This window comes from Salarias fasciatus, chromosome 15 (genome assembly GCF_902148845.1).
Source record: "Salarias fasciatus chromosome 15, fSalaFa1.1, whole genome shotgun sequence".
In the NCBI taxonomy this organism is placed as follows: domain Eukaryota; kingdom Metazoa; phylum Chordata; class Actinopteri; order Blenniiformes; family Blenniidae; genus Salarias; species Salarias fasciatus.
In genome coordinates this window covers 11,964,057-11,983,998 of record NC_043759.1, presented here as the reverse complement: position 1 = coordinate 11,983,998, position 19,942 = coordinate 11,964,057, and the positions used below count along the sequence as shown (strand labels likewise).

At 40.7% G+C, this 19,942-nt stretch overlaps 3 protein-coding genes and 1 non-coding gene across 4 annotated transcripts in view; 3 read left to right on the top strand and 1 right to left on the bottom strand.

Annotated features, from left to right (window-relative positions):
• The window catches only part of mthfd1l (methylenetetrahydrofolate dehydrogenase (NADP+ dependent) 1 like), a 28,918-nt gene extending 19,120 nt beyond the window's left edge, over positions 1-9,798 (bottom strand). The window contains exons 1-17 of the mRNA XM_030110743.1: positions 9,437-9,798; positions 7,972-8,056; positions 7,761-7,811; positions 7,607-7,660; positions 6,779-6,903; positions 6,102-6,202; positions 5,878-6,014; positions 5,178-5,289; positions 4,672-4,739; positions 4,476-4,573; positions 4,135-4,308; positions 3,890-4,026; positions 3,323-3,369; positions 2,690-2,797; positions 2,528-2,602; positions 1,510-1,612; positions 495-571 (exon numbers count right to left, since the gene is read on the bottom strand). Of these exons, the coding sequence (XP_029966603.1) occupies positions 495-571; positions 1,510-1,612; positions 2,528-2,602; positions 2,690-2,797; positions 3,323-3,369; positions 3,890-4,026; positions 4,135-4,308; positions 4,476-4,573; positions 4,672-4,739; positions 5,178-5,289; positions 5,878-6,014; positions 6,102-6,202; positions 6,779-6,903; positions 7,607-7,660; positions 7,761-7,811; positions 7,972-8,056; positions 9,437-9,681 (1,797 nt within the window). The 5' untranslated portion in view covers positions 9,682-9,798. The remainder of the gene's footprint in view (positions 1-494; positions 572-1,509; positions 1,613-2,527; positions 2,603-2,689; positions 2,798-3,322; positions 3,370-3,889; positions 4,027-4,134; positions 4,309-4,475; positions 4,574-4,671; positions 4,740-5,177; positions 5,290-5,877; positions 6,015-6,101; positions 6,203-6,778; positions 6,904-7,606; positions 7,661-7,760; positions 7,812-7,971; positions 8,057-9,436) is intronic.
• A 3,233-nt stretch (positions 9,799-13,031) lies between these two features.
• stx11b.1 (syntaxin 11b, tandem duplicate 1) lies at positions 13,032-15,720 on the top strand. Its single transcript, XM_030110301.1, has 2 exons — positions 13,032-13,167; positions 14,178-15,720. Exon 2 carries the CDS (start codon positions 14,185-14,187, stop codon positions 15,079-15,081), a length of 897 nt encoding a protein of 298 aa, XP_029966161.1. The 5' UTR covers positions 13,032-13,167; positions 14,178-14,184; the 3' UTR covers positions 15,082-15,720.
• A 478-nt stretch (positions 15,721-16,198) lies between these two features.
• LOC115401878 (syntaxin-11-like) lies at positions 16,199-18,315 on the top strand. The gene is made up of 2 exons (XM_030110248.1): positions 16,199-16,340; positions 17,129-18,315. Exon 2 carries the CDS (start codon positions 17,134-17,136, stop codon positions 18,025-18,027), a length of 894 nt encoding a protein of 297 aa, XP_029966108.1. The 5' UTR covers positions 16,199-16,340; positions 17,129-17,133; the 3' UTR covers positions 18,028-18,315.
• Positions 18,316-19,854: 1,539 nt separating this feature from the next.
• On the top strand, positions 19,855-19,937 carry trnal-uaa (transfer RNA leucine (anticodon UAA)). The gene has a single exon. It is a non-coding gene; the product is annotated as a tRNA-Leu (tRNA).
• Positions 19,938-19,942: the final 5 nt, after the last annotated feature.

The window sequence follows — 19,942 nt, the reverse complement described above, 5'->3', positions numbered from 1 at the left end:
GTGTCAAGCACTGGCGAAAGTTTGAGTGCAGAGGAATGAAGTGGAAACAGAATGGATGAACTGATGGGCGGTAAATATAAGCATATGCTGAACCAGCTCAGAGGCTTTTCCAGGTGTGTGTGTGCGCGCGTGTGTAATGTTCTCTCTTTCTAAACATTTGCGCTCAGTTAAGCCAGCTTGCTTCCCATTGACGTGAAGTGTTTATTTACTAAATTTCATTGAGCTGTCATTACCACAGACGTATGGGTGGACTACATCTGGGTCGTATCAAGGACAGAGGAGGGCGTGGACAGGGGTGTATCTGAGAATGTGCATGAGAAAGTTTTTCAACAAAGAGTCACATTAATGACACCTGCTGCAGATAAAATATACCTGCTGTATTTAACCATTTTGTAAGAAAATAACTAACATACTAGTCTTAGTGCCTCTGCCCAGAAATAGAATCTGTTTTTTATTATTGTAAAAATTCAATAAAAGTACTGAGTGCTGCTTACCTCCCGGATTTGTCCTTTCTCAGTGCTTGCCTGTCCTATTGTGATCTTCCTCAAGAAACGATCGTTCGTATCCACAACTGAAACAAACAGATAAACAACACTCCGGCGTTCAAAGGGAAATCCGCAATCAAGGAGCATGAAAAGTGCCAGAACATCAGCGACAGCTTTTTACACATGGAGTGTAACTTGAACTGACACCTCAACCACACTGAAGATTAATGTCTTTACAGCCTCAAGCTGACAGGCTGGAAAATCAATGTCTACACATGGTCATAAACACAAATGTATACCCACACGCGCTGACACACACATGAAGAGAACCTCCAATCCTTGTTGTGTAAAGGTGCTGACACATTACCAAGCCTAACCTGGGATGGATTTACTTCTTTCGAGGGTCTTTCTTTGGCATTTCGCCAAATCTCTGATCAATGCGGCCACAAACCGGTGGCTACACAGCTTCAAGAAAAAGCCAGAAAACACTCTTGCTCCTACAGAGGGCTGACGTAACGAAAAGGGAGGTAAAAAACACGGTTTGTTCATGAATACACAAACCAGACACACTCAGCCAAACCCGCGTAACGTAGGGCGGTCAATGTGTTTTTAATCTCCAGGATTCGTCTCTTAAGAATGCCCCTCTGGAGCCACTGGAGTAAATACCACATCAGTCATAGCAGCACCCAGCTGCTTGTTCTCACCGACAGCTTTGAGCCAACATGGCTACTGCTGCGGCCGACTTTCCCACAACTGTCATACTTCGTCATCTCTTATCTTGTCACTGACGACCGAAACGCTCAATTCAGTATAAACTAATTTCAAACATGTGAGAACATATTCCAAGGCCTTTATGTAACATCCCTCTGGAATGGCTTTGTAGGCCGTTTCACGATCTTTGATGACGATTAAATTAGTGTGATATCCAAGTTCATTTAAGTAAAATGCTACTGCTTGCCGTTTTTAGTGACAGCTTATTAGGTATATGAAACAATAATATTTAAAAGAATGCATCAGTAAATACCTCTCTGCCAGGTGATCTTCTTAGGGTCAAGGTCAAGACGTACAAAGTTGCTTATTTCTTGAGAGGTGAGGCTTTCCGGATCCGTTTTATTGATGCCAAGACGCTGCAAACAAACAGGGGGAAGAAGATCGTGGGATTCTGCGCGCGAGTACATGAAAAGTAATGTTCATTCCATTGCAGCTATGCTTTGGCTTGGACAGTGTTAGATATACGATTTATATTTCAGTTTACACTGAAGAAGACACTTCATCTACGCCTGGGAAGAAACATTCAGACGAAATGACTGCAAGATGATCAGCTTGCTGCCAGGTTCATAAAGGTTCAGAGGGAGTACTTTATCTCCCGCTCTGTCCATTAAAAGCAATAAATATTTTATAGTCCTTTTAACTGCTTATCCCAGAAACTGTCATACAAGAAGGCAAACATTAACTTCGTACTTGACTAATGTTCAAACTTTCTCCTGTCTTTGGTACTATGCGCTTTTCCTGGAATAATTACATTCAGGCAATGTTCATAAATATCACTAAATTACTTGTGCTCATGTAAACAGACATGAGCTTCACGAGATACACGCAGATATCTGGAGGAGGTCATGGTAGATAAACTATAGACTGACAGGGTGACTGAGGCCCCCTACTGGACAAAACCATGTCATAAATTTGCATTTGGTTGAATGCTAGATATTACTATTATTCAAATTGTAATATGTAAGTGTTAACGGCTGTTGGAGTCCATATGCAATAAAAGCACAATCCTGAAATGACATGAAATGAAATATGTTAGTTTTACCCTTTCATTTTTTGTTTTAATCAGGATTTCTTCTCTAAAAACAATAAGTGAAAATAGTACTGGTAAAGAATATCCGAGAGAGTGTAAAGCTCTCTGGCAGGCCCCAGGAGAGGCCGGCCTCACATTTTGAAAATAACCACTGCAATAGAGCGTGTAATCACTTCACACAGCGCTTGCTGCAAACGGTAGCTGTTGCCAGTGACTCTGGCACTGCGGTGTTTAGACTTACACGGAGCCTGGAGATCTGGATGGGTGAGAATTTTCTGACTCCATTGACCGAGGGGACCAGCCTCTTGAACAGCGCCTATAAGAGACAGCAGTTAAAATACTCCTGCACCTAAAACCAACCGTTTCATTTGCATCACCAGCTTTGCGACGTTGCCACAATCACCTTGTCTGACTGTGTCGCCTCATGGAGTATCCTGGCATCGATCGCAGCGGCTACCAAGTTATTGGCCGCTGTGATGGCATGAATGTCACCAGTCAAATGAAGGTTGAACTGAAGTAGAAGAAAAAGCAAAAGACTGATCGGGCAAGGAGTCATACAAAAGACATTGGTGTACTGTGACATATATTGTGGTTCCGGGTGGCCAGTCTGCACAAAAACCTCACACAATAGAGGTCACAAGGCCTTAATTTGGTATTCCATAATAGACAAGGGTTCAAATAAACTTCCCATGGTTTAGATTTTATCCCCCAAGGCATGAAAATATTATGACACATTTCCTCTCTGTTTGACATCAGGGACTCAGAAACATAACATGTCGTTCTGTTTTATATGGGCAGGGGGTTACATATCTCACTGCAGAGAAAGAAAAAGAGAAAGAGGCTATCCTAGTGCTGAATGTAAGTCTGAAGTCTAACTCCCTCCCTCTGTACAGAAAGTGGTCACAGTGCAGGGGGTCATGAATGTGTTTTCATGTGTCTTTGTGTCCAAAGCATTGTGAGTCCCTGGATCCTTCATGTCTTTGAAGCCGGCACAACTCCTCCCAGGGAGCCCCGCGAGTCCGCCTGCCGGTCTTACCTCCTCCATGGGAATGACCTGGGCATATCCCCCTCCTGCAGCTCCCCCTAGGCACAAAGAAGAGGTAACACAGTCAGAGGCAGACAACGGGACCAGGAGACACAAAGGAGCAGTGCTGCGTGCTGCACTCTAAATGAACTACTCCACCCGGGATCAAAATGTGGCAGCCTATGAAACACTAGCCTCACACGGACAAAGATAGCTTATCACGTGCTTGCTCCATATTATCCCTAATTTTCCAAATATCCAGAATTATTTGCCTCTGTCTGTCACGTTGCATATTTTCAACTGAGGAATTTGTAGAAAATATTTCAGTGTTTATTTTAAGTACATATTTCTTTAATGTAAAACAGCTGAGTATATAAAGCATGATGACTGAACTGATGTGCAAATGTTTTTTGGTCACAGGAGTCTCACAAAGAAGTACTTTCAACAAAACACACTGCTGGTAACAAACAAATCAACAAATAGCATTTTGAAACAACTATTCTAAAAGTTAGAAGTTAGTCTATAAGATATGATACTACTTAGTAGAAAACGTAAAAGCACATAGTATTCACTGCTGACCTTTAACCCCAAACGTGGGTCCCTGTGATGGCTGCCGGAGACAGGCGAAGGAATTGAGCTTCAGGTGGGCGGAGAGCGCCTGGACAAGGCCGACTGTCACCGTACTCTTTCCCTCACCCAGTGGGGTCGGAGTTATTCTAGACGGAAGATGCAAAAAAAAAGATTAAATCCATATTTGTTGTTAACAATATTGTCATCACATTAATCCGGCACAGTTCAGCGGCTCATTCACCGAGCCCACTTACCCAGCAACCAACACGTATTTCCCATCAGGCTGTGAGTGGAGGCGGTCTAACAGGGACAGACGGACCTTCGCCTTGTTCCTGCCATAAGACTCAAGCTCTTCTGGAAGCAAACCGATTTCCGTGGCCAGCTGATCCACTGGTTTGGCCACCTGAGCTCTGGATATCTCTAAGTCACTGAAAAGTTAAAGAAAACTTCAGTAGCCATTCGGTACATGCATCCAGCTTTGTACACCGTTTTATCCTGTTGGGGGTTGCAAGGTGCAGAAGAGTTGCTGTCGCTTTAAACAGAACATATAGAAGAATTACATTTCACATGTTACTGGGTATAAAGTACTGCATACCTTGGGACGGGGGTCAGAGGCTGCAGTTTGAGAGGGTGCAGCCTCCAGGGTCGGTAGTGCTGATCCTGAAGCCAGCGACTGCAGCTACGCACCACGTTCTAGTAAACGAAAACAAAAGGAGGAGAGAACAAGCTGAAGAATGGCTGGGAAGCAAAAAAACCAAACAAATAACAGTGTTTTCAGCGAAGGAACACACCTGTGTTCTGTGAGCCGCTATGAGGTATCCCAACGGAAACTTTGAGGACGACCCAATGGCATCATCATCTGAAATGAACCCACAGCAATTTACTGCAAAAACTGCATTTATAAGCATACATACATTGCACAGTGTTGAAAACAACACAGAGAGCATTTTCTTGATTTCCTTTTGATGTTATCCATACGAGGACAGCAGACAATAACATTTGATTGAGGCCACATATGCCATAAAATACAACTGTAACAGGGAATTACATAAATCATAACTGCAGAAAACATATTTTGAAGTGAATGTTCTGTCAGGTATCTAGAAATCCTTGTACACAGCCAGTGAATCAGCAATTTTGTTGATATTCATTAATAGAAAATAGCCCAAACAAGATCATTCAAACGTTTTTATCAAGTAAATTTTTAGCAGCAAGGTTTAAAGTAACTATCATGACATGAGATACAGTGTCATTTCTTTTTTTTTTTCCCATGCAGATGTACCACGTTCATCCAGACCTGTCTCCTGAGTTGGCGCACAGTAAATGATCTCAGCTCTTGGTCTCAACCAGGTGGAAGGAATGTCCATGTTTCCGGAATCTAACATGACAACAGCGTCGGCCTGCATCACCTAGACAACAGAAACGACAGGAGAAAACTGGGTACGAAGAATTATACAGACGACACTGGGAAAGAGAGGTGAGTATGGCTGAGAAATTTGAAGGTATGACTACAAAATAAACTCTGATGACAAAAGTGTGCAAGACAGAAAGAAATGGAAACTGGAAAGAAACATCTCAAGAAAATGTTACTGCACTTTTCCTATTGTAGAACTTACATTCCCTCTGACTACATAGCTCATTTTGAACGAATAGACACTGACTCCATGTGGACAGTTGTCAACACTACACATACTGTCAGTTTCATACAAAAAGAATCTCAGTTCATCCGGCTGCTCTTTCTTTACAGTGGTCTCCACACAAAAGCATTGAAAACTGCACTGTTGACTAGATTTTTTTTTTTAATGCCAAATTCCCTTCTTGCCACAGCTGGGACTCAGACTCAGGCCTCCAAATGGCACAGCAAAAGTATATGTCAGTATAGACAACACAAAGAAAATAGTCAATAAATAAAACAATAAATGTAAATACAATTATTTTGAACATTCTCAATAATCGTCTCCTCACAGCAAAAACACGAACACACTGCATTAACACACCTGTCTCTGAAGGTGGTTGCGGTTCCTGTTACTTCTCAGAGTGGCCATTCCGCTTTTTTCAATCAGGCACTGGAGAATCAGCTGAAGGGGTCTTTTCCCTCCGACCAGCAAGACATTTTTTCCCTCCACCGGCCCGTCTGCAGAGAAGAATCACCGATCACAAAATCCCCCTCCTCCACTTCCAAACTGAGCTCAAAGACAGATTTCACTCTGTAGTGGCCTACCGTCTTTCACCAGCATGTCCAAAACGGCGTTGGCAACAGGCGGCACAAAACCTCTGCTGAAGTCCCCTCTTATCAGACGTCCTACATTCACATCAGATATCCTACAGTAGGACAAACGAATGAAAAATAATGTGAAAGTCATGGCAGTTTTATAATCTAAAATCATAAGTTATTCCAGGAACAATGTCCTGGACAAGAAAGGTTTTCATGAAGCAGGGAGTTGTGAACTGACTTTTTAACTGTTTAACATTCAATAGAAAACTATGCACATTGCTACCATAATCCAAAAATAATTCCTGTCCTCAAATGAACCATGTGGTGCTCAGTTGTGAAAATTAGAAGGATGCTTTTCTAATTTTCTCATTTCATGCCAGAGACGCACACTGAGCACTTACCTTCTAACTCAGAGCAGCCCCTTCTGATTTAGGTTAAATGTAACACACCACGCCAATTAATCAATTCAATTCTGTTAGGACAGAGAACTAGAACTGTTCCCATGTACTTTCCTGTTGGGTCTATGAACTTGCCTGCATGAAACTGATCATGTGATCAGCACGATGGATTTGGAAAAGGTTTTACACTGGACGCTTTTCCTGATGCAACCTGATCTTATTGCATTAAAAGTAGTTCATTCTTCAATTATGACCAAATACATCCTATATATATATTTTTTTTACCCTTCTACGTCCTTTTCCGGTTTAAGCGTGTTGAGCACTCGACTGGTGAGAAAGGCCGGTGGAAGGTGGAGGTAGACGCCATGCACCCTCTGGTCATCGTTGAGTTTCAGCAACTCCTCTATAACCTACACAAACGCAAAGCATGCACATATATCAGTTCAAAAACTATTTAAAAGTTAAACAATTGACATAGCTTTGGAAATACCGAACACACCCTGAACCCACGCAGCTACATTTGCTGCTTGTGATGAGTCCATGCCTCTGTCCTTACTTGTGAAATGTCTAGGGCTGTTGTCATTTTAAGGCAGAGTCAATTGACCATCAAAACATAACGGGCCAGTGTTGCAGACTGTGCGAAGAAAAGAGTAAACATTTCTAAGAGAAGTGAAAATAAGAGGGAGAGAGGACACGAGAAAACTGTGTACAAATAAAAAAAGTAGATCAGTAGAGCAGAGGGACTCTTCTGAGACTACAGATTATGATGTAAATACATGAATTATTTCATTAAATGCCTTCTTATATCTGGATCAAGATGCTTCAAGCCTCAAGAGAAATCTAGTCATAAATCTTCTTCTTCTCACTTAGATCAGGTTTGAGAATACTATATTGTTAAAGAAGAAGAAGAAGAAGAAAAAAAACACAACCAAGAAAATGCTTCAGTCCTGATGAGAATAATGAGTCCCTGAAATGTGTCTCAAGTGAATAAACTTGTGAGTGAGGCTCTGACTAATACTGTAAGACAAGCCATCGTGTTGTGACTTGCTAAGAAAGAAGAAAAATGTTTACACTGAGAGACACTAAGTAACACCATGAGTCAGTCTCACTTACTTGATCTTCAGTGCACTGCTTGGGCAAACGAATCTGAGTGACGTTAATCCCTATCTGGGAGCGAAAAGGAAAATAGACGGTGAACATCCTTGCACAATTCCAAAATTGCAACAACAAAAAAAAAAATCTTGTACTGTGACGACAATAAAATTACCTTTCTTGCCATTTTCTTGTTGATCTCTAACACGTTTTCGTCATCACCAATCTTTAACAATAGAGAAACACACATAGACTTTATACGAGGAATACTGACACACTTTAGTGCAAATAGATGTCCCACAAAGCTTACGGTTAGAACAAAGGAGATCGTACCAGTATAGTGTATAAATAACCTGCCTTATAATAGAATCTATAATAAACAATACCTGCAAAACAGCCAACGAAGGCTGAATTGTTGGATTTCTTTTCTGCAGAGCGAACATTGCCCCCTTGGTGGTCTCAACCACTTCACTGTGAAAGAAAATAAGCTGGTTAGATATAACACTACATTATAAATTCATCCTTAAACTCTCACGTGCACCAATAAAAAAACAAGGTTATGGTAATGAAATGAGGCTGGTCTGTTTCTTTCTCTCTAGTGACCTGTGCAGCATGCAACAACCCTTATGAAAAGCAGAATTTTTTTGGCGTGCCCATAGTATAGGTGAATGTGTAAAACTGGAGATACATACAGTCACAGGTCATAGCATTAGGAACAATGTTAAACTCCTGGTTAATGCTGAGTTAAGCTGAATTCATTCAGGTAAGCATGCCAAGATGACCTGATGATCTAGTGTAATCTCATTTAACTAACTTAAACAGAACGGTTTGAGGATTCGTAAAAATCCAGGGAGCTCAAGGTCGCTGGACAAAGACAACTATATTGCCGGCAAAATAACAGTAAAGAGCTAGACTGAGATGAGTTGACGGGATGAAACCACTCGTTTCAACCAAGGTATGCAGATAATCATCTCTTTGTACACACTGTGCTCACTGTGTTCCTTCGGACTGTACAGCGTACAATGAAATCAATTTCTGATGGCTTCTAGCAGGATAGTACATAATACCACCAAGCTCAAACTGAAATACTGACTGTTTCTCTGTTTGGAGTGCGTTTAGTTTGTACTTTTCCTCTGTGTATTTCACTTTTGTTCATCAGAGAAAAAGATTATTTCATAAGTGTGATTGTGACTCCCTGTGTTTGCTTTCTGATGGACTGGCAGAACGTCCATGGTGGACCAGGTGGAATCAGCTTGAGCTCCTTGCAACACAACGTCTAAAAATCTCTCCATCCCTTTGCTGTGAAGACTGGAATAAGTTGTGATGGATGAAGAGGGGTTCAGCGATTAATTATCATTTTTCCTGCATGTTGTGGTTGGTGAGTTCCCACTGGAACACAGAAGATCCAAACACACCAACTCTGCAGTTTTGTGCCGTTCCACCGCGCGTGCGTGACTAAGTGGGCGGGGCTAAAGTAGCCGTATGTGCATTTAACACACTGACCTACATTTCGCCCCAAAATGTAAACATAAGAATTAAGTACGATAAGCTTTTAACGTCCAAACGACGGAATCACTGTCCTTCAAACGACTAAAAACACACTTTGTAACAATACGTGGAATTTGCATGCAATATTTGACTTGTGCTCCCTCTGCCAATAAGCGAGAGATGTTACATCAGCAGGCAGCGGCAGCGGTCGCTCAGATAAGACCGACCACACGTGCTGAGCTGGCCGGGGGCCAAAAGCGATGCTCGGGCAGGAAGACAAACAAACAAACAAAGAAGCAAACAAAACATTTATTACGCTATCATCACAAATCCAAGGTTGAAAAGGCGGAATGCTTTGCTCACCCCACAGACATGTCGTACTCAAACGCTTCTCCATCCCGGAACCGCTTCTCAAACTGGAAGGTTGCCTTCGTGTTGGTCCCGCTGCTGGAGCTCGCGCTCGCGGTCCGGAGGATCAACCGGCCGTTGGAGACACCGACCGGCACACATCCCCGGGACAAGCCGCCGATTCTGCTTCCTGGACGGGCTGGATGTGCGCGAAGACTGCCGCAAGCGCTGCGAATTAACGCCAACTTCATGGTCGTCATTTCAGTACTTGGTTCACCTTTAACCTGCTGTTTGGTTAGTTTCCGTGGCGGGTCCAGGCGAGCTCCCCCCGAGAGAAACTTAAAGCGAAGTTGAGGAGAAAGTAGAGGAGCAGCCAGGGTGCTGATGGAAGCACGGCGCCTTCAGGGACAGTCGGAAATGTAATCACTCCGAGAACGCTGCACTTTATTGCCCCCGAATCTTAAGCGTTCTTTCCTGTTTTTTATATGTATGAATTTAATTCATCTGGCATAATATTTGTCTTGCATGCTATATTACTGCTATTCACTTAGAGCGTGCATATAAATGCCTAACCTTTTCGCAAGTGTTATCTCTTGAAAATCCGAGGGACACGTGAAAGCATCAAAGGAGGAGGAAGTCATTTCAGGAGTCTTTTTTCCAGACTCATTAAATCTCAACCCAGCCCACCTTGGAAAAAAAAGGGAAAATTTAGAATTATAGAATGTGTAGTCACACACACAGTTGGAAAACATCACAATAAAAACTCTTTCAGTGGAGATATTATTCTTTTGTGCTTACTTTGCCAGATGATACTATGATTGAAAATTTTCTTTAGAATATTCATATATAATATATAGAATATTAATCAAACTATCATACGTTTCTTCATAGAAATTTGGAATTTATGGCTCTTTATTGTTGTTTATGTGGATTGCATTATTTTTCACCAATTTTAATTTGGGCAAAACGAATACACACCAATGGTTTTCATTTACAGCTGTGCAAAAACAGACACTGAAAATATGAAAGAAAGCTGAAATATGATTCGATTTTTTTTTTTCCTGAAGGCAAAGCAGAGAACTGATTTTAAATATTGCTTAGGGCTTCTATAGTTTTAGGTCTTCCTTCAGTTAAGCGATTAAAACAATCACACAATGCCAACTATTGTGCTCACACTTCAATCAAATACTCCTCCAAAAAAGAAGATAGTACGTAAAAAATATACATGTCTGCTAAGTGTACTAAACTGAGGTAAAATAATATATGTACGGAAAATCTTGAGGTTTTTTAATGGATGGGCTGTTCTGTATAGAGCAGTCACATTGAGACTGAGCATGTGACAGAACATCGGGGTCTAATCATCAAGAGAGACAGTGGATTAGGGGTTTAATTTGCTGTTCTGTTACTTTCCCCATGACTTTACTGTGGCATTTTCAGCTGCACCTGTATGCTTGTGCTCAACAGAAACTTTGCAGATAAAAATCTGAGATTTCCTGTAAAATGATCAAGGAAAATCAGACCTTTTGGTCTAAGCTTCCCCTACACGGTTTACTTTTTAAAAAATTTGTACCTTAAAAAGTAATGTCTTGCTTGTCTCTGTAATTTTTTAGATATGTATTTTCATGAAATTGTGTCAGTTTCTTCATAACTGACAAGAAACATTTGTATTTCTCCTGGGCATGTAAATACCAGCAAAAATAAACAAAATGCAGATATCAATCTTAGATAGTTTTTTTTTTAAATGAATAACTTTATAAAATCTGTCACATTATGTAAAATGTGACCTTATTTAGTTTGTTGTGCATGGAACAAAAATAAACCTACTGCTTCTGTAATGTCAGTCGGCTGTTACTATACTATGTGGTTCATGACTTACTGCAGTTATGATGTAATGTAGTTAAACCACATTTCTCTGTGTTACTGTAATGATGGGCACATGCAAGGAAGCTGACTTAAATTTATCTCTTACAGTAATAAACCTCCTTAAAACCTCTTCCCCCGATCTCCTGTTTGAAATTATTCTCAATTTGATAAAATTCAAATGTCACAATTATCCCTTCGAACTGTTGGCGAACTCATCTTAACCTCAGCTTTACCTGTTATGAATGCTCTTTAAAATTTTGATAGTACAAACAGGCAGGGGTCCTGATAACACAAATAATACCTGTACATCTCTATCTCTATCTCTTGCTCTCTCTCTCTCACACACACACACACCCTCATGAGGATTTCAGGTAATTTGGGTGTAACATCACATGACCTCAGTAGTGATGTGTCACTTCAGTTTTTAGAGTCGGTACTTTAAAGTGAATCTTTTTTTGGGTGTTTCTCTCCGCCTTTTTTTTTTTTTTTGTCTTTATATAGTTCAAGACACTTGTCTTGGGCACCTATTGGTCACCTATATATACATGTAGGAGGGGTTACTTTTTAGAGTAGGGGAGACAAATATAGTCAAGCCAAAATGCACTCTTTTAGTAAGAGTAGCTGACCTAAGGAGCCACTAAAGGGAGATGTTCTTTTATGTGCTTGCTTAAAACTTTTAAGCTTGTACTTCATACTGATCTAATTCAACATGCAAACCAAGAAATACTGCAGTGAGTGATCAGTGGTCGAGGCTACCTATAGCTTGTGAAGCAGGAAACATTTAAAAAGAAAAAAAAATCATAAAAAGTATGTATAAGATACTTATTTAAAGTACTAAGCACTAAACTTAAGGAAGAGAGTAGTGATTTTTAGTGAAGCATAGGCATATCAGAAAACAAGGTATTGAATTACAATTACTTTACTCTCCTGGCCTAATCAAGATTGAATTTGGCTATATGTGGGCTGATATAAAAGAGAGGGGAATATTTTCAATGTCTGTATTCATGTTGCTTAACACTGTGATTTTGTATGTGTATGGGGAATGTTTTGTTTGTTAAAAAGAAGTGGGAAAGAAGATGGATGGGCTGATGTGGCCCCAAGAGTTTAACAAGAGTGGATTAGAGTTCCATGAAAGAAAAATGATTGATCCACAATTAGAATATGTTTTGACTTCTGATTTAAAAAAAAAAATCTACTGAGTGGACAAAGCTTTTTTCCTCCTCTCAATAATTGGCAATACTGTTTTATAGTTCATGGTTTCCTAATGGCAGTATTGCTTATTCAATTAAACATTTAATGAATACATTTTGTTAGGCATTATTTTTGACACAATTTGACAATGAGCTTCAGTAAAAAATTATTTGACAAAAAAAAAAAAAAAAAAAAATCAAAGCAGTCACTTGGGGACAGAAAGACTCAGATCTTTTTAGTGATTCGTGCCAAAAGTTCCGACTCTGAATTCTCACCATCACTGCTCCTCCGCACACGTTTGCCTCTGTCGGCTCGTGCTTTATCAGATGCGATTAAATCCACCATCAACCAGCAAACCAGACACTGTAGATAAGAGTTAAAGTGGTGATGGACTGTAAAGTGTTTATTTGTGAAAAAAAAAACAGTCCTGATTTCGGAGCTGGAGCAGACACACACCTTGAATAACGTCACAGCGAAAACCGACCGGGCTTCATTCCTCGTGCGTCTGCATTGCAGAAGCATGGCGTGGCGCGGTTCATCAGCTCTCTAACAAAGCCGCAGCAGATTCACAGCTTTAGCTCCAAAGGCAGCTGCATGTGGCTGTCTTTTTTAAAAAGCACTCGGCTTCAGAAGCATGGGAAGGTGCTGAGAATCTGACCCACAAACTTTCATACCTGTGGACGCCACACCAGGTAGGAAGGATTTTTTTTTTTAATTTACCAAAACGAAAAAGAAAAAGAAAAAATCATCTCGTGAAAATGATTCAGCATTTGCAGAATTTTTTTTTCTTAGTAATTATATATTTGAGCTTAACTCAGAAACTTTGCCATTTTTATGTTAGAAATCTGTCTGGTTTACATCAGATTGTTTTCCTGGGGGAAAATCCCAGGCTCCTGATTTTGAGGGGAATAAAATCTCATTTTTCAAAGTTAGAATTTGTGTTGGCCGCCCAAGAGAAGGGCATTCGTATAAAGGTTATTGCAATGGTGGCTTCCATTGGAAAAATAAATTATTTCAAAAGATACAGGAACATCACATCTGAAACTATTCCTAACCTGTTGACCAAAATATTGACATTCATTCCGAGAATAGGCAAGAAACCTTCATTAAAAAATGTTATTCTCTGAGTTTGTTGTTAATGATGAAAAGTCGATGTAGATTTAGCCAGTACTGCTCCTTGTAAGTAGAAGTGAGTTCCTGTAGCAATGTGATGCTGGAGAGTTTTGGTCAGTATCTTTTTGAAATGCATTTAAATGATGTAACCAGCCTGTTCGTTTTGTATTGCTAACACTTTCTCTTAAAATAGTAAACAGAGTGGTATCTGATGTACAGAATCTGATCTAAAAGAGGTGTTTGGAAAAGGACGTCAGACGGATGACAAGTTACAAGAACGAGTTTGGTCAGAGGCAGCACCTTCGACTGCTCCTCGGAGAACCTGTTCAGCCAGAACAAAACACGGAAATTGTTTTTGAAAGACATGACAGCTTAAAAAATGAAGTGGGTGTGTTTGAAACTTGTTTTTAAGTCTCTGTTGTAATGGTGATATGTTTAGTTTTTAGTTCCCCAACCTTGAAACAAAGAATAAAGACATTTTTCATTGCTTTTCAGAGCATTTTTTTTTCTCTGTATGTTTGAATCATGAGAGAAAACCCCTCCTGATCTTTACATCAGTAACTTTTTTATTTATTGTTTTGTTATTCAGCCCAACCATGAGGGACCGACTAAGCACCTTGCAGGCGATGTCCAACGGCCACATGGAGCCGATGGAGTACGCAGAGTCCACCGTCTCCGAGTCTCTGAGCAACATTGACCTGGAGGACGAGTTACCGCACGAGGCCGTCGTGTTCGACAACAGCCCTGCTCTGGAAGACGTCTTTTCCCAGTCGCAGGAGGTCCACAGAGACATCCAGCTCATCCGCCTGGAGGTTAAAAGGCTCCGGGAGCAGAACTCCCGCATGCTCGGAGGCGTCAGCACGATGAGCGCCATCAAAAGGGACTCCAACGCCATCGGCGCCGATATTAAGGCGAAGGCCGAACACGTGCTGAAGCGCCTGCACGAAATGGACAGCACGGCCCATAAGCTGGAGGAGGCTCACGGCTCGCATTCAGCAGTCACCCGGATAGCCAGAACCCAGTACGCCTCCCTCAGCAACGGTTTTCGCGATGCCATGTTTGACTATAACGAGGCCGAAATGACCCACAGAGAAAACTGTAAAGCACAGATTCAGCGGCAGATGGAGATCGTGGGGCGCGACGTGTCGGGAGAGGACGTGGAGGACATGATAGAGAAAGGCCAGTGGAACATCTTCACCGACAACATCGTGAGTGAAGGCAAGACAGCCCGGTCCGCCTTGTTCCAGATCGAGAAACGCCACCAGGAGCTGATCGACCTTGAGGCCCGTATAAAGGGCATCCACGAGATATTCCTGGACGTCGCTCTGCTGGTAGAGGAGCAGGGCCCCATGCTGAACTCCATCCAGACCAACGTGCAGAAGACTGACGCCGGCATTCAGGAGGCCCTCGTCAAACTGACCCGGGCCAAACGTCACCAAAACAACAACCCGTTTAAAAAGATGTTTTGCAGCTGCTTTCCATGTGTCGATTAACAGCTGTACAGGGCGGAAAGAATCGAAAAGCTTCCATGTGCTGACCATGGAAGGACAAGAGTAAATTCTTAGACATTTTCATATTTATCAACATTGCTTTCAGAGTAATTGTACAATAAACTTTTTTTTTCCCCATAAAGTGAAGCTTTAATGTGTTTTTTCTGTCTTGTTTGGATCCAGAGATAAAACTGCTACGGTAAATTATTTCTCAGTCCTTAATATTTGTTGTGTTATGTGAAAGAGTTTACCTGAACCCATCTTTCATACTTGGGTAACTCAGAACAACCATTTGAAAGGAGTTTTCATGTTTAGTTGACTCCTGAGTCTCCAGCTCGGAGCGACTGGCATTGAATGACCGAATCGCAGCAGTGACATTTTCACATTATTGCTGGACTGCAGTCTCAAGGCAAGGTGTGTGTTTGTATGAGAAAGCGCTTTGTTAGCAAACTTGAGATTTTTGTTTACATGCAAATCCAATTTCATCCAAAATGTTTTTCTGGTGTCTTGGTCAAATCATCGAAGCCACTCCAGTGAATATTTTGCTAAACTTTTGTCCAGTTCGTCACACTGCTGATGTCCATGATATCTTATGCTGACGTGGGCTGTGTATTGTATCATCTGACTTTCTTCCAACCGATAAAGAAAAAATAAAAAATTAAAATCAGGATATGTCATTTCATCTTCAGCACTCATGCATTTGAGTTATTTCATTGTTAAGCAAAGACACAAACTCACTGTTGACGTGAGAAACACATTTTCCAGGTGAACAGGAGCAAAGCCACATTAAAATGTATCCTTAAACCTATATCAAAATGAGTTGAACCAGTGTTGGGGTTGTGCTTTTTGTTATATAAAAATCTCAGATTCCATCATCATCATGTCCTAACACACACACACACACCATAAATCAATGAATCAAAGACAAAGTCAGCAGGTTAAATTTCTCATTTTTTGTTAATGATCACTTCAGCTCCACTTGTTCCAATCATATATATTTTAACCATATTGTTAATTTTCTCTGGTTAGCAGAAACTAGGGGAGGAAAAAAAGCCATCTCATTTCAAGGAAGTATCATGTGGTGCAGTGAAAACACCCAGTGTCACCTGAAACGAGGGGGCAGTCTCACACACATGCCGAGCAGGCAGCAGACCTCCAGCTGTCTTTCGATGAATAAAAGTCTTTGATTAGAAAAATCAGATGAAACACGCTGAAGGGATTCACTCAACTTTTGACATTGTGGATACGTCTGATCAAAAGAGGTAAGAAACTCTAAAGAAAGAGTCTGTTTGTCTTTGATTGATTTCCTGAGGAAACTATGCACACCTGCAGCATACTGAAAGACTGACAGGCTTCCTTGCCTTTGAATCAGGTTTTTGCTCTGCAGATAACTTGGAAAGCTGTGATTAAATGTTATTCCTGAGAAATAATTTCAATTGGTTTTTTCTTTTTTGAAATGGTCCACATATTGTTTTTAAGATTGATCGGACATATTTTCTGTATGTGACAACTGATACTGAATGACAAGATCACTTAAATGCAAGTACTGCAATTTAGTTTTTTTTCCCACCAGAAATGAATTAACTGTCAAATAAATGCTTTGAAACACCTGTCCAGCCCCAGAAATGTTCTCACAAACGTCATTTTCGAGTGAAACATCTTCCTTGTTCCTTGCTTGGAAAAAAGACATTCCAGTGTGCCATTGAGCTATGACTTCTGTCTTTGTCAGAAAGAAAAAAAAAAACCTCTCTGTGGATAAAAATGATCTGTCATTGTACTGCTGTGGTGAAATAGTACTACTTTTCAACCAGCCTTGTTCTTTCTGAGGTAGTTAAAAATATTTCAACTGTAACCTGATGCATTAGTTTCCAGCTTCATTAGTTTCATTGCTCATTTTCAAACATTTCATTTATTTTCATGGATAGTTTGTTTGGTCATATGATTAGTGCATATATGTGGGGCTAATTTAAGATTGGATTGTGCTCTACATATGTTCACAAAACAGAGTGAAATGAATTCACTAACTATGTCTTGAACACTCTTCTCTCAGGCAGGATGCGGGATATGTTAGACAAACTCCAGCAGATCAGTGAGGAGCAGGAGGACTTCGATCCAGAGTTCTTTGGGCCTGAGTCTGATATTGACAACGGAACTCTGTCTCATGAGGCAGTAGAGTTTGAAGAATTCCCAACTATTGATGACATCCTGAATGAGGCCCACTCCATACGCAAGGATATCTCCCTGCTTCACTTAGAGGTGGAGCGCCTCAGAGTTCACAATCAGCGCTATGGGACCACTGTACGTCGACTCAGTCTTCTGAAAAAGGACTCTGACTCCATCGCCAGAGACATCCAACAACACGGGGAGAGTCTGTTCTCCCGTCTGCAAGCCCTGGGTAGAGAGAGTGACCAGCTGGAAGAGGAAGAAGGTCCCAGTGCTGCTGTGAGTCGTATTGCCCGTGTTCAGTACGACACCCTGACCCGAGCTTTCCATGAAGCCATGAATGACTACCACATGGCAGAGGAGGCGCAGAAGAGTGCATGCAGGCAGAGGATCCAGAGGCAGGCCTCCATATGGGGGACACAAATCACTGATGACCAGCTGGATGTGCTGGTGAACAAAGGTGGCGAGGGCTGGACCGAGCTGTCCCAGAAAATTCAGCCACACTCGTCTCGCTGGGCACTGTGTGAGATCAAAGGCCGACACAAGGAGCTGGTGGAGCTGGAGGCCAGAATGAAGGAGGTCCATGAATTGTTCCTAGACATGGCCATGCTGGTGGAGGACCAGGGATGCCTCCTCAACAACATTGAGGCCCAAGTGTGCGGCACACAGGAGTATATTGAAAAATTCAACATGAATATCAAGAAAGCCATACAATACAAGAGGAAGAATCCTTTTCTGCAGTGTTGCCCCTGTCTACCCTGCTGGCGTCATAATCAAACTCTTTAGAACTCAGGTTGAGATTGTTGAATTTGGGGGATGAATAAGAACAGGGAAAACATAGTTCAACAACAGAAAAATGTCTGCTTAATTAAATTTATATAAAATAGTTGATGTTTAAAGTAAACTTTACTGTGTAAAAGATGTTCTGCCTTGGAGTTGAACATGAAATGTTTCAAATGATCTTAAACACAGGTTTTCCTTAACTAAGGCGTGTGTTTGTGTGAGAACAATGTATTGTTTTAAATTATAGAATTTTAGTTGTCAATGAAATAAACACTACTGTAATAACTTGAAGTTCTTATTTTGTCTTTGGCTGACCATTCACCTTTTTACTTGATTCATGTTAAAGATGGCGACGTGTTCTTTTGAAGTTTGCAAGTAATTGAGTCACAAGAATGTTAGAATTAAGGGGTCGACTCAAAATTTCAAATTACAGATGATAAATGAAAAGCTTTTGATGTTTGGTAGTGTGCCAATATTGGGCACAAATTAGAAAAAACATGATAATCTGTTGTAATCATGAATTACCGGTAGTTAATGCAAACTTTATTATTACTGAACCTCTGAGGTTCAACTCATATGTGTAATGCTTTCAAGACATTACATCACATGCAAATATTCTAATACCTTGTTTAAAAAAGTTCTGTAATGATGGTCTTTTTACTATTTTCAAAACTATGAAAAGCTGTAGGACCACTGTATTTTGGTCAAATATATACATGTACATAAAAATTAGATAAAATACTCACAACTGAAGCATTTTTGAACTACTATTTTGATACTATAAACTACTATTTTGATAATTATGGCCTTAATTTACTTTAATTACTTTAATAAATTAGAAAAATTGATGTAAAAGAAAATAGCATTTCAAGGCAATTTTTATTATTGTGTGTTCGTGATGAAAGTGGGGACAGTTAATATGAAATTAGACATTATTTAGTCCAGCAGGGTTTCTGCTCACCACAAAGCAGTATTTCTTTATGTGAAAGCAATATATATTTATACCATTAACTTTATTTTTATTATTTTCTGAGATGAATGTATCAACTTGCATCTATAGTTACATGTAGGTCTATATTATACTGTAGCCAATATAACTATATTTCCATGACAGGTAGAAGCTACATTTCCAGGAGGTGAGGTGAGGAGAAATAGAAACTTTGAAAGGCATGGACAGATTGAAGCCGGTGTGTGCCAGGCTACCAGCCAGACAGACGCTCAAACGAGCAAGAGGAGGAGCAGCGAAGACTTTCACTCTCGTTTCTCCGGACGTAGTTGTTCGGATTCTCGACTTCGGTTTTCGAAACGCTCATTTTTAGGTTAGCTGGTATTTGCCGCTTCGTGTTTCGTCTTTATTTAGTTTTCGATGTGGAACATGTGTCCGTTCACTTGCATGTTCAGTGCGGCGGAGTTGTCCGTAACTTCTGCTATGTGTAGCATTATGCTAACATCATTAAACTAGTGCAGCTAGTATATTTGAAAATGGCGATGACAGTGATAAATAGCTCGACATAGTACTTCATGACTTGTGTACTTTTGTTGTCGCCTTTTACATTCTAACACGATTTTAATTTTAAACGTGGATTAAAATCGGTGTCGTGCTGGACTAGCATGCTATTAGCGCGGACTGTGTATGAAATGCGAGTTAGCTGCTGCATACCAGCAATGCTCCTTTCTTTAGCGTTGTTGGTTGACGTCATTAGCATGCAGCTTGCTCCATATCGTGAGAAACTGCTCTTTCTGTAATAAACCAACTGTAAATGAGAAGAATCACAACCGAAAACAGTCTTTTGAAGGTTATGTCATCTCTCGATTTGAGTGCGTGTCTATACCAGGATGGCCGAGTGGTTAAGGCGTTGGACTTAAGATCCAATGGACATATGTCCGCGTGGGTTCGAACCCCACTCCTGGTAAATTT